Source organism: Lagenorhynchus albirostris, chromosome 16 (assembly GCF_949774975.1).
Source record: "Lagenorhynchus albirostris chromosome 16, mLagAlb1.1, whole genome shotgun sequence".
Lineage (NCBI taxonomy): Eukaryota > Metazoa > Chordata > Mammalia > Artiodactyla > Delphinidae > Lagenorhynchus > Lagenorhynchus albirostris.
In genome coordinates, this window is record NC_083110.1 from 7,585,855 (window position 1) to 7,601,173 (window position 15,319).

At 41.9% G+C, this 15,319-nt stretch overlaps 1 protein-coding gene across 3 annotated transcripts in view; it reads left to right on the forward strand.

The window, feature by feature from the left end:
- Window positions 1-15,319, forward strand: part of MTR (5-methyltetrahydrofolate-homocysteine methyltransferase) — a 295,663-nt gene that overhangs the window by 18,639 nt on the left and 261,705 nt on the right. For all 3 annotated transcript variants that reach the window (XM_060125740.1, XM_060125742.1, XM_060125741.1), the window contains exons 6-10: window positions 1,252-1,358; window positions 9,745-9,804; window positions 10,570-10,664; window positions 13,783-13,883; window positions 14,996-15,057. In XM_060125740.1, coding sequence (XP_059981723.1) covers window positions 1,252-1,358; window positions 9,745-9,804; window positions 10,570-10,664; window positions 13,783-13,883; window positions 14,996-15,057 — 425 coding nt within the window. The remainder of the gene's footprint in view (window positions 1-1,251; window positions 1,359-9,744; window positions 9,805-10,569; window positions 10,665-13,782; window positions 13,884-14,995; window positions 15,058-15,319) is intronic.

Sequence of the window (15,319 nt, forward strand, 5' to 3'; positions counted from 1 at the left end):
TGACTTAAGGGCTTACAGCAGTCCCTGGAATGTAGTAGACATTAAGATAAAAAGTGAGCTAGTATTAGTCATAGTATTAGTATTACTCATTTTGAGCCTGCTTTCAAAGGTGCATGTTGTTGTGTTTGGGCTTCTTTATGAGCTGCGGAAATGAAACCAATCAAAATAAAACTTTAAACTGAGAAGTTGAGCAAATATAGATACCAGGCCTTGGTCAGTTATAGGATAACCCACTAGACTCCCACTTTATTTATCAGAAAACAGTCTAAGCTATATATGCATGCTAGCATTGTAAACGTTGTAAACCACCATCTGTAAGCATACTTGCATTGAGAGTGTATGAAAAGTCTAGAAATCTAGGGCAATTTCTTAAGCATCAGACTACAAAAAAACAAAAAGTATTGAATGATTAGAGCAGAATAGTAATGATGCTACGCGTGGTAATGAGTTCTGTGTAGAAGGCAAGTTCAGGCAAGTGTGGATTGTAGGTTTTGGTGACAGATACCACACTTTCCACCGGGGGTTGCTCATTCTGGGCTGACGTGTGGCAGTGAGGAGCTAACGTTTCCTGTCTCTTGTGCTGAATAGGATGAAGTAGGCTTCTCTATTGAATATATGAGCATCTTTTCTTTCTTGGGTGAGAGATCAAATGGGGAGAGGGGTGACCTCTCAGATGGAAGTAGACATTTCTAACAAAAATTTTATCTAGGAGTGATTAGACACTTTTGTGTTTGAGAGTGAAATTGCCCCCCAGGCAGGTTTCTTCTCTGACAGAGTTGGTGTCAGAGGGCAGGAGCAAAATCTACAGGACCGCAGACTTTTACCTTAGAGGGTGTGAGAGAATGTGATGCAACCGGTGTTGTATCCAGATCAGTGTGACACGTTTCTCCTGTTGTTCCTCACACTCATCCCTGAATTGATTAACACCATCCCTGGAAAGATCTATATTAAAGATCTTAAAAGTAAGAGCCAGGGCTCAAGAAATCAAACACCTTTCCACCCAGCCACTCATTCTCGGCTCACACATGGGAAGTGAGCCCGTGTGCTAAGTGCTTAGGAGCATCTGTGTTCAATTTGCTGGTTTAACTTGCATCACTGCCATGTTTCTTACAAAAGGTGGTGTTGCCCTTAAATTATGTATTATAAACCAGCAGTGGTCAGTTCACCTGGCACCAGGCCTGAACTCAGCGTGTCCTGGGCTTTCAGAGGATGTCCATGACTAATATCCTGGGTGTGGTTTGTTTTTTGCAGCATTTGATGAACTCGTTGAAGCATACAAAGAGCAGGCCAAAGGGCTTCTGGATGGTGGGGTTGATATCTTACTCATTGAAACTATTTTTGATACTGCCAATGCCAAGGTGAGTTAAAGGAGAAAAAAGGGGCTGGGCTGGGCTGGGGGCTGGGGTGCATCCCCTAACGTAGTGAGGAGATTGTAATAGCCATTATTAAAGTTAAAGCAAATTCCTTGATTCCATTTTCTTCTTTTTTTTTTACATCTTTATTGGAGTATAATTGCTTTACAACAAAGTGAATCAGTTATACCTATACATATGTTCCCATATCTCTTCCCTCTCTCTCCCTCCCACCCACCCTCCCTATCCCACCCCTCTGTGTGGTCACAAAGCACCGAGCTGATCTCCCTTTGCTATGCGGCTGCTTCCCACTAGCTATCTGTTTTACGTTTGGTAGTGTATATATGTCCATGTCACTCTCTCACTTTGTCACAGCTTACCCTTCCCCCTCCCCATGTCCTCAAGTCCATTCTCTAGTAGGTCTGTGTCTTTATTCCTGTATTACGCCTAGGTTCTTCATGACATTGTTTTTTCTTAAATTCCATATATATGTGTTAGCATATGGTATTTGCCTTTCTCTTTCTGACTTCACTCTGTATGACAGACTCTAGGTCCATCCATCTCATTACAAATAGCTCAATTTCATTTCGTTTTATGGCTGAGTAATATTCCATTATATATATGTGCCACATCTTCTTTATCCATTCATCCAATGAGGGACACTTAGGTTGTTTCCATCTCCTGGCTATTGTAAATAGAGCTGCAATGAACATTTTGATACATGACTCTTTTTTTTTAAATTTTTGCCGTACATGGGCCTCTCACTGTTGTGGCCTCTCCGGTTGCGGAGCACAGGCTCCGGACGCGCAGGCTCAGCGGCCATGGCTCACGGGCTCAGCCGCTCTGCGGCATGTGGGATCTTCCCGGACCAGGGCATGAACCCGTATTCCCTGCATCAGCAGGCGGACTCTAAACCACTGCGCCACCAGGGAAGCCCACATGACTCTTTTTGAGTTATGGTTTTCTCAGGGTATATGCCCAGTAGTGGGATTGCTGGGTCGTATGGTAGTTCTATTTGTAGTTTTTTAAGGAACCTCCATACTGTTCTCCACAGTGGCTGTACCAATTCACATTCCCACCAGCAGTGCAAGAGTGTTCCCTTTTCTTCACACCCTCTCCAACATTTATTGTTTGTAGATTTTTTGATGATGGCCATTCTGACAGGTGTGAGATGATATCTCATTGTAGTTTTGATTTGCATTTCTCTAATGATTAATGATGTTGAGCATTCTTTCATGTGTTTGTTGGCAGTCTGTATATCTTCTTTGGAGAAATGTCTATTTAGGTCTTCTGCCCATTTTTGGATTGGGTTGTTTGTTTTTTTGTTATTGAGCTGCATGAGCTGCTTGTAAATTTTGGAGATTAATCCTTTGTCAGTTGTTTCATTTGCAAATATTTCCTCCCATTCTGAGGGTTGTCTTTTGGTCTTGTTTATGGTTTCCTTTGCTGTGCAAAAGCTTTGAAGTTTCATTAGGTCCCATTTGTTTACTCTTGTTTTTATTTCCATTTCTCTAGGAGGTGGGTCAAAAAGGCTCTTGCTGTGATTTATGTCATAGAGTGTTCTGCCTATGTTTTCCTCTAAGAGTTTGATAGTTTCTGGCCTTACATTTAGGTCTTTAATCCATTTGGAGCTTATTTTTGTGTATGGTGTTAGGGAGTGATCTAATCTCATACTTTTACATGTACCTGACCAGTTTTCCCAGCACCACTTATTGAAGAGGCTGTCCTTTCTCCACTGTACATTCCTGCCTCCTTTATCAAAGATAAGGTGACCATATGTGCGTGGGTTTATCTCTGGGCTTTCTATCCTGTTCCATTGATCTATATTTCTGTTTTTGTGCCAGTACCATACTGTCTTGATTACTGTAGCTTTGTAGTATAGTCTGAATTCAGGGAGCCTGATTCCTCCAGCTCCGTTTTTCATTCTCAAGATTGCTTTGGTTATTTGGGATCTTTTGTGTTTCCATACAAATTGTGAAATTTTTTGTTCCAGTTCTGTGAAAAATGCCAGTGGTAGTTTGATAGGTATTGCATTGAATCTGTAGATTGCTTTGGGTACTAGAGTCATTTTCACAATGTTGATTCTTCGTATCCAACAACATGGTATAACTCTCCATCTATTTGTATCATCCTTAATTTCTTTCATCAGTGTCTTATAATTTTCTGCATACAGGTCTCTTGTCTCCTTAGGTAGGTTTATTCCTAGATATTTTATTCTTTTTGTTGCAATGGGAAATGGGAGTGTTTTCTTGATTTCACTTTCAGATTTTTCATCATTAGTGTATAGGAATGCCAGAGATTTATGTGCATTAATTTTGTATCCTGCTACTTTACCAAATTCATTGATTAGCTCTAGTAGTTTTCTGGTAGCATCTTTAGGATTCTCCATGTATAGTATCATGTCCTCTGCAAACAGTGACAGCTTTACTTCTTCTTTTCCAATTTGGATTCCTTTTATTTCCTTTTCTTCTTTCATTGCTGTGGCTAAAACTTCCGAAACTATGTTGAATAAGAGTGGTGAGAGTGGACAACCTTGTCTTGTTCCTAATCTCAGTGGAAATGGTTTCAGTTTTTCACCATTGAGGATGATGTTGGCTGTGGGTTTGTCATATATGGCCTTTATTATGTTGAGGAAAGTTCCCTCTATGCCTATTTTCTGGAGGTTTTTTAATCATAAATGGGTGTTGAATTTTGTTGAAAGCTTTCTCTGCATCTATTGAGATGACCATATGGTTTTTCTCCTTCAATTTGTTAATATGGTGTATCACATTGATTGATTTGCGTATATTGAAGAATCCTTGCATTCCTGGAATAAACCCCACTTGATCATGGTATATGATCCTTTTAATGTGCTGTTGGATTCTGTTTGCTAATACTTTGTTGAGGATTTTTGCATCTGCTTTCATCAGTGTTATTGGCCTGTAGTTTTCTTTCTTTGTCACATCCTTGTCTGGTTTTGGTATCAGGGTGATGGTGGCCTCATAGAATGAGTTTGGGAGTGTTCCTCCCTCTGCTATATTTTGGAAGAGTTTGAGAAGGATAGGTGTTAGCTCTTCTCTAAGTGTTTGATAGAATTCGCCTGTGAAGCCATCTGGTCCTGGGCTTTTGTTTGCTGGAAGATTTTTAATCACAGTTTCAATTTCAGTGCTTGTGATTGGTCTGTTCCTATTTTCTGTTTCTTCCTGATTCAGTCTTGGCAGGTTGTGCTTTTCTAAGAAGTTGTCCATTTCTTCCAGGTTGTCCATTTTATTGGCATAGAGTTGCTTGTAGTAATGTCTCATGATCTTTTGTATTTCTGCAGTGTCAGTTGTTACTTCTCCTTTTTCATTTCTAATTCTATTGATTTGAGTCTTCTCCCTTTTTTCTTTTCTTTTTTTTTTTTTGTGGTATGCGGGCCTCTTTCTGCTGTGGCCTCTCCCGTTGTGGAGCACAGGCTCTGGATGCACAGGCTCAGCGGCCACGGCTCACGGGCCCAGCCACTCCGCGGCATGTGGGATCATCCCGGACCGGGGCATGAACCCGTGTCCCCTGCATCAGCAGGTGGACTCTCAACCACTGCGCCACCAGGGAAGCCCCCAGTCTGTGTCTTTTGGTGGGAGCATTTAATCCATTTACATTTAAGGTAATTATCGATATGTATGTTCCTATTCCCATTTTGTTAATTGTTTTGGGTTTGTTATTATAGGTCTTTTCCTTCTCTTGTCTTACTTGCCTAGAGAAGATCCTTTAACATTTGTTGTAAAGCTGGTTTGGTGGTGCTGAACCCTCTCAGCTTTTGCTTGTCTGTAAAGATTTTAATTTCTCCATCAAATCTGAATGAGATCCTTGCTGGGTAGAGTAATCTTGGTTGTAGGTTTTTCTCCTTCATCACTTTAAATATGTCCTGCCAGTCCCTTCTGGCTTGCAGAGTTTCTGCTGAAAGATCAGCTGTTAACCTTATGGGGATTCCCTTGTGTGTTATTTGTTGTTTTTCCCTTGCTGCTTTTAATATGTTTTCTTTGTATTTAATTTTTGTCAGTTTGATTAATATGTGTCTTGGCGTGTTTCACCTTGGATTTATCCTGTATGGGACTTTCTGTGCTTCCTGGACTTGATTAACTATTTCCTTTCCCGTATTAAGGAAGTTTTCAACTATAATCTCTTCAAATATTTTCTCAGTCCCTTTCTTTTTCTCTTCTTCTTCTGGAACCCGTATAATTTGAATGTTGGTGCGTTTAATGTTGTCCCAGAGGTCTCTGAGACTGTCCTCAGTTCTTTTCATTCTTTTTTCTTTATTCTGCTCTGCAGTAGTTATTTCCACTATTTTATCTTCCAGGTCACTTATCCGTTCTTCTGCCTCAGTTATTCTGCTATTGATCCCTTCTAGAGTATTTTTAATTTCATTGATTGTGTTGTTCATCGTTGCTTGTTTCATCTTTAGTTCTTCTAGGTCCTTGTTAAATGTTTCTTGTATTTGGCTATTCTATTTCCAAGATTTTGGATCATCTTTACTATCATTATTCTGAATTCTTTTTCAGGTAGACTGCCTATTTCCTCTTCATTTGTTAGGTCTGGTGGGTTTTTATCTTGCTCCTTCACCTGCTGTGTGTTTTTCTGTCTTCTCATTTTGCTTATCTTACTGTGTTTGGGGTTTCCTTTTTGCAGGCTGCAGGTTCGTAGTTCCCGTTGTTTTTGGTGTCTGTCCCCAGTGGCTAAAGTTGGTTCAGTGGGTTGTGTAGGCTTCCTGTTGGAGGGGACTAGTGCCTGTGTTCTGGTGGATGAGGCTGGATCTTGTCTTTCTGGTGGGTAGGTCTATGTCTGGTGGTGTGTTTTGGGGTGTCTGTGGCCTTATTATGATTTTAGGCAGCCTCTCTGCTAATGGGTGGGGTTGTGTTTCTGTCTTGCTAGTTGTTTGGCATAGGGTGTCCAGCACTGTAGCTTGCTGGTCGTGGAGTGAAGCTGGGTGTTGGTGTTGAGATGGAGACCTCTGGGAGATTTTCGCCATTTGATATTAACGTGGAGCTGGGAGGTCTCTTATGGACCAGTGTCCTGAAGTTGGTTCTCCCAGCTCATAGGCACAGCACTGACTCCTGGCTGCAGCACCAAGAGCCTTTCATCCACACGGCTCAGAATAAAAGGGAGAAAAAGTAGAAAGAAAGAAAGAAAGGAAGAGGGTAAAAGAAAATAAAATAAAGTAAGGTAAAATAAAATAAAGTTATTAAAAAGTAATTATTAAGAAAAAAAATTTTTTTAATGTAAAAAAACCACAAAAACAGATGGATAGAACCGTAGGACAAGTGGTGAAAGCAAAGCTATACAAAATCTCACACAGAAGCATACACACTCACAAAAAGAGGAAAAGGGGAAAAAATAATACATCTTGTTCTCAAAGTCCACCTCCTCAACTTAGGATGATTTGTTGTCTATTCAGGTATTCCACAGGTGCAGGGCACATCAAGTTGATTGTGGAGCTTTAATCTGCTGCTTCTGAGGCTTCTGGGAGAGATTTTCCTTTCTCTTTGTTCGCACAGCTCCGAGGTTTCAGCTTTGGATTTGGCCCCGCCTCTGCGTGTAGGTCACTGGAGGGCGTCTGTTCTTCGCTCAGACAGGATGGGGTTAAAGGAGATGCTGGTTCGGGGGCTCCGGCTCACTCAGGCCTGGGGGAGGGAGGGGCACGGATGCGGGGCGAGCCTGCGGCGGCAGAGGCTGGCGTGACCAGCCTGAGGCGTGGTGCGTTCTCCCGGGGAAGTTGTCCCTGGATCCCGGGACCCTGGCAGTGGCGGGCTGTACAGGCTCCCCGGAAGGGAGGTGTTGAGAGTGACCTGTGCTCGCACACAGGCTTCTTGTTGGCGGCAGCAGCAGCCTTAGCGTCTCATGCCTGTCTGTGGGGTCTGCGCTTTTAGCCGCGGCTTGTGCCCGTCTCTGGAGCTCCTTTAAGCAGCGCTCTTAATCCCCTCTCCTCGCGCACCAGGAAACAAAGAGGGAAGAAAAAGTCTCTTGCCTCTTCGGCAGCTCCAGACTTTTCCTGGACTCCCTCCTGGCTAGCCGTGGTGCACTAACCCCTTCAGGCTGTGTTCACGCCGCCAGTCCTCTCCCTGCGCTCTGACCGAAGCCCGAGCCTCAGCTCCCAGCCCTGCCTGCCCTGGCGGGTGAGCAGACAAGCCTCTCGGTCTGGTGAGTGCTGGTCGGCACCGATCCTCTGTGCGGAAATCTCTCTGCTTTGCCCTCCACACCCCTGTGGCTGCGCTCTCCTCCGTGGCTCCGAAGCTCCCCTCCTCCGCCACCCGCAGTCTCCGCCCGCGAAGGGGCTTCTAGTGTGTGGAAACCTTTCCTGCTTCACGGCTCCCTCCCACTGGTGCAGGTCCCGGCCCTATTCTTTATTTTATTTATTTTTGCTGTGTTGGGTCTTTGTTTCTGTGCGAGGGCTTTCTCTAGTTGCGGCAAGCAGGGGCCACTCTTCATCACCGTGCGCGGGCCTCTCACTGTCACGGCCTCTCTTGTTGCGGAGCACAGGCTCCAGACGCGCAAGCTCAGTAGTTGTGGCTCACGGGCCTAGTTGCTCCACGGCATGTGGGATCCTCCCAGACCAGGGCTCGAACCCGTGTCCCCAGCGTTAGCAGGCAGACTCTCAACCACTGCGCCACCAGGCAAGCCCCCATCCCTATTCTTTTGTCTCTGTTTATTTTCTTTTCTTTTGCCCTACCCAGGTACGTGGGGAGTTTCTTGCCTTTTGGGAGGTCTGAGGTCTTCTGCTAGCATTCAGTAGGTGTTCTGTAGGAGTTGTTCCACGTGTAGATGTATTTCTGGTGTATCTGTGGGGAGGAAGGTGATCTCCGCATCTTACTCTTCCGCCATCTTCTTCGCCAAGCCCATTTTATTCTTGAATATTTTTAACTGAGTCCAGTAGAATGAAGGAAACTTCAAAAGGTTATGTTTCTAACTTTTAAAAAATGGTTTTTTAATTATGAAAGTAAATATTTTCATATATAGCTACTATATGTACATAGATGCATAGGTAATAAATATATACGCATGGTTCTAAAATTCAGAAGACACAGAAATGGGAATTCCCTGGCGGTCCAGTGGTTAGGACTTGGCGCTTTCACTGCCAAGGGTCCGGGTCCTATCCCTGGTTGGGGAACTAAGATCCCGCTAGCCGTGCTGCTCGGCCAGAAAAGAAAAAAAAAGACACATAAATGTATGGAGTAAAAAGTAAATATCCTTCTGTTTCCTATTCCCTGGGTATTCGGCCGTCTTCCCCATGGACCACTACTCTCACTGGTGTGAGGGTCCTGACAGGGATTCCATGCAGATAAAAGTGTGCGTGACGCGTGTACATATGTGTATGTGATTATATTCTTTGTATATGTACAAAGGTACATAAGTGTGTAGAATAAAAAGTAGATATCCTCATACATAACGTTTTTGCACAGTGTCTCTGAAGATAAATTTCTACAAGTGAAATTGCAAGGTTTAAAGGGTCTGGGCACTGTTAATTTTGAGTTTTAGTGTCAAATTCCCTCTAAGATTGTACTCATTTATCCTCCAGTCAGCAAGCAGTGCACAGTAGTGCTGCTTTCACCACACCCTCTCTGTTGAACTTTTTTTTTTTCGGTACGCGGGCCTCTCACTGTTGCGGCCTCTCCGGTTGCGGAGCACAGGCTCCGGACGCACAGGCCCAGCGGCCATGGCTCATGAGCCCAGCCGCTCCACGGCATGTGGGATCTTCCCGGACCGGGACACGAACCCGTGTCCCCTGCATCAGCAGGCGGACTCTCAACCATTGCGCCACCAGGGAAGCCCTCTGTTGAACTTTTTGATCTTTTACAATCTGATAGCTGAAAAATACTACCTCACTATAGTTTTAATTTGTGCTGTCGGCCCTCTGTGTCAGTGAGTTCCGATGTGGAACGGCCTTGAGCATTGGAGGACCTTGGTGTCTGGTCCCGGAACTTAATAAAACATGGACGGTACAGATTGACACAGGATTTGTGCCTTTACAACCCATTCTAGCTCATACTCTTTTTTGCAATGACATACACTGTTGGTTCATGTACCTACCATGTATATATGAGGCTGTGGAAAGCAGAGGCTTCTTATTTATCTATTTTTAATTTTGACTGAGCAAAAGAAGAAAGAGTAGCTCTTCAGCCCTTCCTCAGAGGAAGTATTAGTTCATGGAGGGACTTTCAGTCAGCATTTGTTTTGTTGTAACATGTACAGTGTTACCCTTGAGAAAGGGGCCCTGGGGTTGTGCGTTATCAGGAGGACGTGTTTCTCCTTCTCCTCCCCAGAGAACGTGATGTGTATCTTATCTGAAGAGGTCTGGGTAAGGGAGCATTCTGATCAGACATTTAGGCTGACCTGTGTCACAGTCTTTCAGAAACAAAGGTGTCCTTTTTCTCCCTGACAGGCAGCCTTGTTTGCAGTCCACAAACTTTTTGAAGAGGAGTATGCTCCCCGGCCTATCCTTGTAAGTTCTCAAATATTTGCATGATGAATTTTGGTTTTTATTAATACTGTCATTTTGAGGGTGGGGTTTTTGTTTTCCTGCCATGGAACTATTGATAGTATCTTTTAGGAACCAGCTTCTTGCTTGGTTCACCTCCCTTCTTCCACCACCTCTAGATCAATAGCAGTCTTATTCGTGGAAATGTACAGAAAATGAATGTAGCAGTGGTTTGTGGAAGGCAGGCTATTCCAAAGAAGCCTGGCTGAACTTGTTCCCCAAAGCCAAAGGCTCACTCTCATTAGGGCCTGAGGGCAGATGGACTGGTGTGCTGACCGTGAAGCATCCAACACCAGAGACAGCATGCTGCCAATTCATTAATGCAACAGGCAGGCCCCCATTGCTTGGTGAGAATAGAATAGAGTCAAACAGGGGTGTTAGATGAATCAGATATTGAACAGCAGGAGACCAGGATAACCTGAGGTATCTGTGGGGAAGTCTTCTCCAGTGGGACTGGAGGTGTGAATCCTAAAGCTTTTCTGGACACTGCTTTTGTCTCCGTGACTTTCCCTTTTCTCTGTTTCTGTGGCTTTCCAACCCCTCCCCTGGGCACTTTGCATTCATCTGTTCTGACCGTTAAAGAAAACAGTGCTGCTTTGGAGTTTGAGTGCCACAGTTCTCTTCCTTGTAAAAAAACAAAGAAAGTCAGCTTACTCATTTTATTTTGTTTCTGTGACTGTATTCATACCTCAAGTCTATGCTGTTGACAGTTTACTTTGTTCAATTCAGATTTCAGGGACAATTGTTGATAAAAGTGGGCGGACTCTCTCTGGCCAGACCGGGGAGGCGTTTGTCATCAGCGTGTCTCATGCAGACCCACTCTGGTGAGTGATGATTCTTTTCTGACTCCATTCCTTTTGGGGGGATCTCTTCTGATGACTACAGACTGTGACCCAGGAGGGGATTGCTTCTCTATATTTCTATGGTACCACTTGTATGAGATGTTGTCTTTCCTTGAAGTACATTCTGACTGCCCTGAGGACGTCAGAAGACACTGCCTAAATGGGTCGATTTGAGGGAGGGGGAGAGTTCTCATACGCCCTGGGCCCACCAGAAAGTTGCTTTTTTGTCTGTAAGTTTCCCCCTTATAGTTTAAGACTGGCTTGGCCTGCTAACAACACTTTAAATCTATTATCAGCACTTAAAAATTTTGCAAGGTGTTTTCACTCCCTGCTTGTGGAACAACCAGAAGTAGTGTAGTTTGAAATAAGGTGGGAATTCTAAAGCTCAGATATTTATCTTTAAAATTAACGTGGCTTTTACATTCTAGTTTGTAACATCTCTCTATTTTTCTGATCAAAATGGTTTAACTTCTGTACCATGAGTGAGATGGAAGCTCCAAGAGTCTATACAGTTTCCTCCTGTGCCTTTTCCGTGCACGTTCTACTCCTGCCTGGAGGCCATGCCTGCCCTGCAGGGTCACCCCGCCACGTGAGCCTTTCAGACCCATCTCTAGGGTCCTCTCTGGGGACCCTTCCCTCTCTTACCAGCCCAGGTCGATGTTCTTCTCAGAGCACTCTATTCACTGTTATTATAGCCTTGGCCATAAAAATAAGAGTCGTAGATATTTATTGAGAGTTTGCTGTGTGCCAGGCTTGGTTCTAAGTGCTTTATGAGAGTTCTTTCTTTTAATTTTGGCAACAACACCTTGAGGTAGCTTCTCCTCTTCAGATCTTTTGCTTATTGTTTTAGTTGGGTGGTTTTCTTATTGTTGAGTTTGAAAAATTAAAGAAAATATTTTGGATACTGCATATGTGTTTTGCAAATATTTGTTCCTAGTCCGTGGCTTGTCTTCTCATGCTCCTAACCATATCTTTTGTGGAGCAGAAGTTTGTAATTTTAGTGAAGTCCAGCTTATCATTTTTTTTTCTTTCTTTCTTTCGTGGATCCTACTTCTGGTGTTGTATCTAAAAACTCATCTCCAAACCCATGGACACCTTGATTTTTCTCCTATGTAATTGTTATATATATATTTATATCTTTAATAGTTTTGCAACTTGCAATTAGGTCCGTGATCCATTTTGCGTTAATTTTTATGAAAGATGTAAGATCTTTGTCTAGATTAATGTATTCAGATGTGAATGTCCAGTTGTTCCAGTACTGTTTGTTGAAAATACAATCCTTTCTCCATTGGATTGCCTTTGCTCGTTTGTCAAAGATTAGTTGACTGTATTTGTGTGATTCTGTTCCTGGACTCTGTTCAGCACCATTGATCTGTTTGTCTGTGCTCTCTCATCAATACCAGAGATTCCTTTAGCTTTTCAGTGAGTGTTGAAGTCAAGTAGTACCAGTGCTTTGACTTTATTCTTCTACAGTAGCTAATTGTATTAGCTATTCTGGGTTGTTTGCTTCATCATGTAAACTTTAGAATCAGTTTGTTGATATCCACAAAATAACTTGCTGGAATTTTTACTGGCATTTTGTAACTGTATATAAAATTGGGAAGAATCGACATCTTAACTATATTAAGTCTTCCTGTTGATGAACATCGGATAGATCTCCATTTATTTAGATCTGCCTTGATTTCTTTCATCAGAGTTTTGTAGTTATACACAAGTATTTCATTTATTTTGGTGCCATTGTAAATAATGTGTTTCGTATTTCAAATTTCAATTGCTCATTGCTGGTATATAGGTCAACAGTTGACTTTTGTATATGAAGCTTGTGCTTTACAACCTTGGTTCTAAGAATTTTTTAGATGATTCTTTAGAACAGATAGTCTTATCTGTGAACAAAGACAAATTTATTTCTTCCTTTCCAATCTGTATACCTTTTATTTTCCATCTTCTCTTATTGCCTCACCTAGGACTCCCAGCATGATGTTTAGCAAGAGGTGAAAGCGGGCATCCTTGTCTTGTTCCCGATCTTGCGGGGAAAGCATCTAGTTCTGTATCATTAAGTATGATGTTAGCTATAGGTTTTTTATAGACCTTCTTTATCAAGCGGAGGAAGTTCCCCTCTATTCCTAGTTTACTAAGAGTTTTTATCAGGAATGGGAGTTGGGTATTTGTTAAATAAACTTTTTATTTTGGAATAATTTCAGATTTACAGAAAAGTTGCAAAGATAGTACAGAGAATTCCCATATGCTCTTCATCTAGTTTTTTCTAAGAGACATCTTGCATTAACTGTGGTACTTTCGTCAAAACTAAAAGTATATTACTATTAACTAACTCCTGACTTTATTCTGGTTTCAGGTTTTTCCACTAATGTCCTTTCTCTGTTTCAGGATCTAATCTAGTATATCACATTGCACTTAGAAATCATAGTCAAAGAAAAAAAGTAAAATGTGAAAAAATAAAAGATGACATAGTCCTGTCACTTCATAGTTAATTCTTGAATTCCTGAAGACTTCAGCAGCTCCCACTGAGTGTGATTTTGGAGGGGTTTTAGCAGCTCTGCTTTGATCTATTTTATTTTAGTCTGCAGTAAGTTTCATTTGCAAAACAGAGAGCCCCTTGGTTACAAATTAATTTATAAGAGGACAAATTCTAAGTGCAAGGTCACGTTGCAATTCAGTTGGAGCAAGGACTGAGTCTTGGTCTTCAAGACCCCCGAAGTGGCTTCCATGTGCCATTAATGTTCCTTCTACCTCCAAGATTTTCCTTTTTCTTTCTCTTAAGTATTGCTTTCCAGTGTTTATTAGCAGTGGTAGTTCGCAGACATTTCTGTTTCATGGTATACCATTAACTAAACGGTGAACTTATTTAAGGAGTCACATCCGTAGGCAGCATCTAATGTTGGAGACATGGGCAGAAATATTTAGTGTTGCAGGGAACTTCAGTGAGTTGGCTTTGACTGGAGCTGAATAAACTTGCTTTGAATCAGGAGACTTACTATCTGCTTGGTTTTAAATGTACTCCTTTCTTTATCATAACTTTTTATATGTATAAATATTTAGAATAGAAGAGGGTACTTCTAATACCTTCTTTTTGTTTTTCCAGCATTGGATTAAATTGTGCTCTGGGTGCAGCTGAAATGAGACCTTTTATTGAAACAATTGGAAAATGTACAACAGCCTATGTCCTCTGTTATCCCAACGCAGGTGTGTGTTTCAAGGGAGTCACACATAGGAAATGCAAATACACAAGACCTGGGTAGATAGGATAACAGATCTGGATTAAAAGAGTTTGTTTTGCAGGTCTTGGTATATAGTTGACTTTCAATAGGAATTTTCTAAATGAAGAGTATTCGGGTCTAGACCACTGTTTCCCTCTAGACTTGAAGGAACAGTTTGGCTCAGCCTGAAAGAGTCAGAAGTGGACAGAACTTGGGGGCATGAAGTCTAGTCATAACTTATCTGGCCAGAGCCTTGGAATTGGTGACAGTCCTTGCCATGTGGGCGTGGCCAAAGAGATGAGTGCAAAGAACGTGAGAGAGAGAGCCCTCTTCTTTGTTCCACTGTATCGACAAAAGAGCCTGTTACTTTTCTCCTTTTTAAAAGTTAGGACTTAATGGTATATAAAAATTCCTAAGATAAATGTAGACAATTTTCAGACTATCCATTTAATATTGGTAATCCATTCTGGGTTAACCAGATTTCCTGGTGAATGTTTCTGAGCACCAGTTAACTACTTGGGGCTAAAAATCATTTTCCAGCCTTCTTTCTCCAAATATGTACATTTTAATGTGCAGTAAATTTTATTTCCCACCAGGAGTAAGATAACTGGAAGGGGATAATAAATAAAACAGGAAATTGCAAAATTAGATGCTAAAGTCTTACTTGGGAAAACTTACTTGAGAGGAGATGGGTTGTGTTTTGCTTGTTTTTAATTGCATGTCTGGTGCTCATTAGTTCAAAGCATGTGTGGTACTCTTCCAACCCCTACCCCTAGGCGTCTAGGAGACAAGAATGAATTTCCTATACAGAAAAGGGAGGGATAGGGGTAGGGAAATTCTGTCTCATGTAGCAGTGATGCTTTTCTTTCAAATAGAAAAGAAATAATGGATGTTTATTTTCCTCTGTGATTTTATTGTTGTTGTCTGGTATGGAGTCTCTGTACTTATTATGTTTAATGTTAAGAATTCTTACTTGTTTTTGCAAGTAATCACGATTTAATTATAAATATTTTTGTAACATTTTAACCTAAAGCCTTTACAAATACTATGTCATTTGTTAAAGTAATCTCCAGTAATGGCTGAAATATACTTTCTTAGGTCTTCCCAATACCTTCGGTGAATATGATGAAACTCCGCACGTGATGGCCATGCACTTAAAGGTCAAGAATCCTCTTTCACTTCGTTTTTAAGAGATAGAGAAATGGAATTTTTGATTTAGAATATCTAGAAGTAGACTTTTCCCCTAAAGAAATCCCAGTGTATATATAAAAAATAAAAGCTTAAGATGAATTAAAATGATGGAGGCAGAGGGAGGGGCTCACTGTCAGCATCCTTCTCCACAGTGGGTACTAGTGGCTATTGGGAAATTCTCAGAGAGGTCCAGCCCAAACTAACTGAAACTCGGCTCTCCTCTGCAGCCCT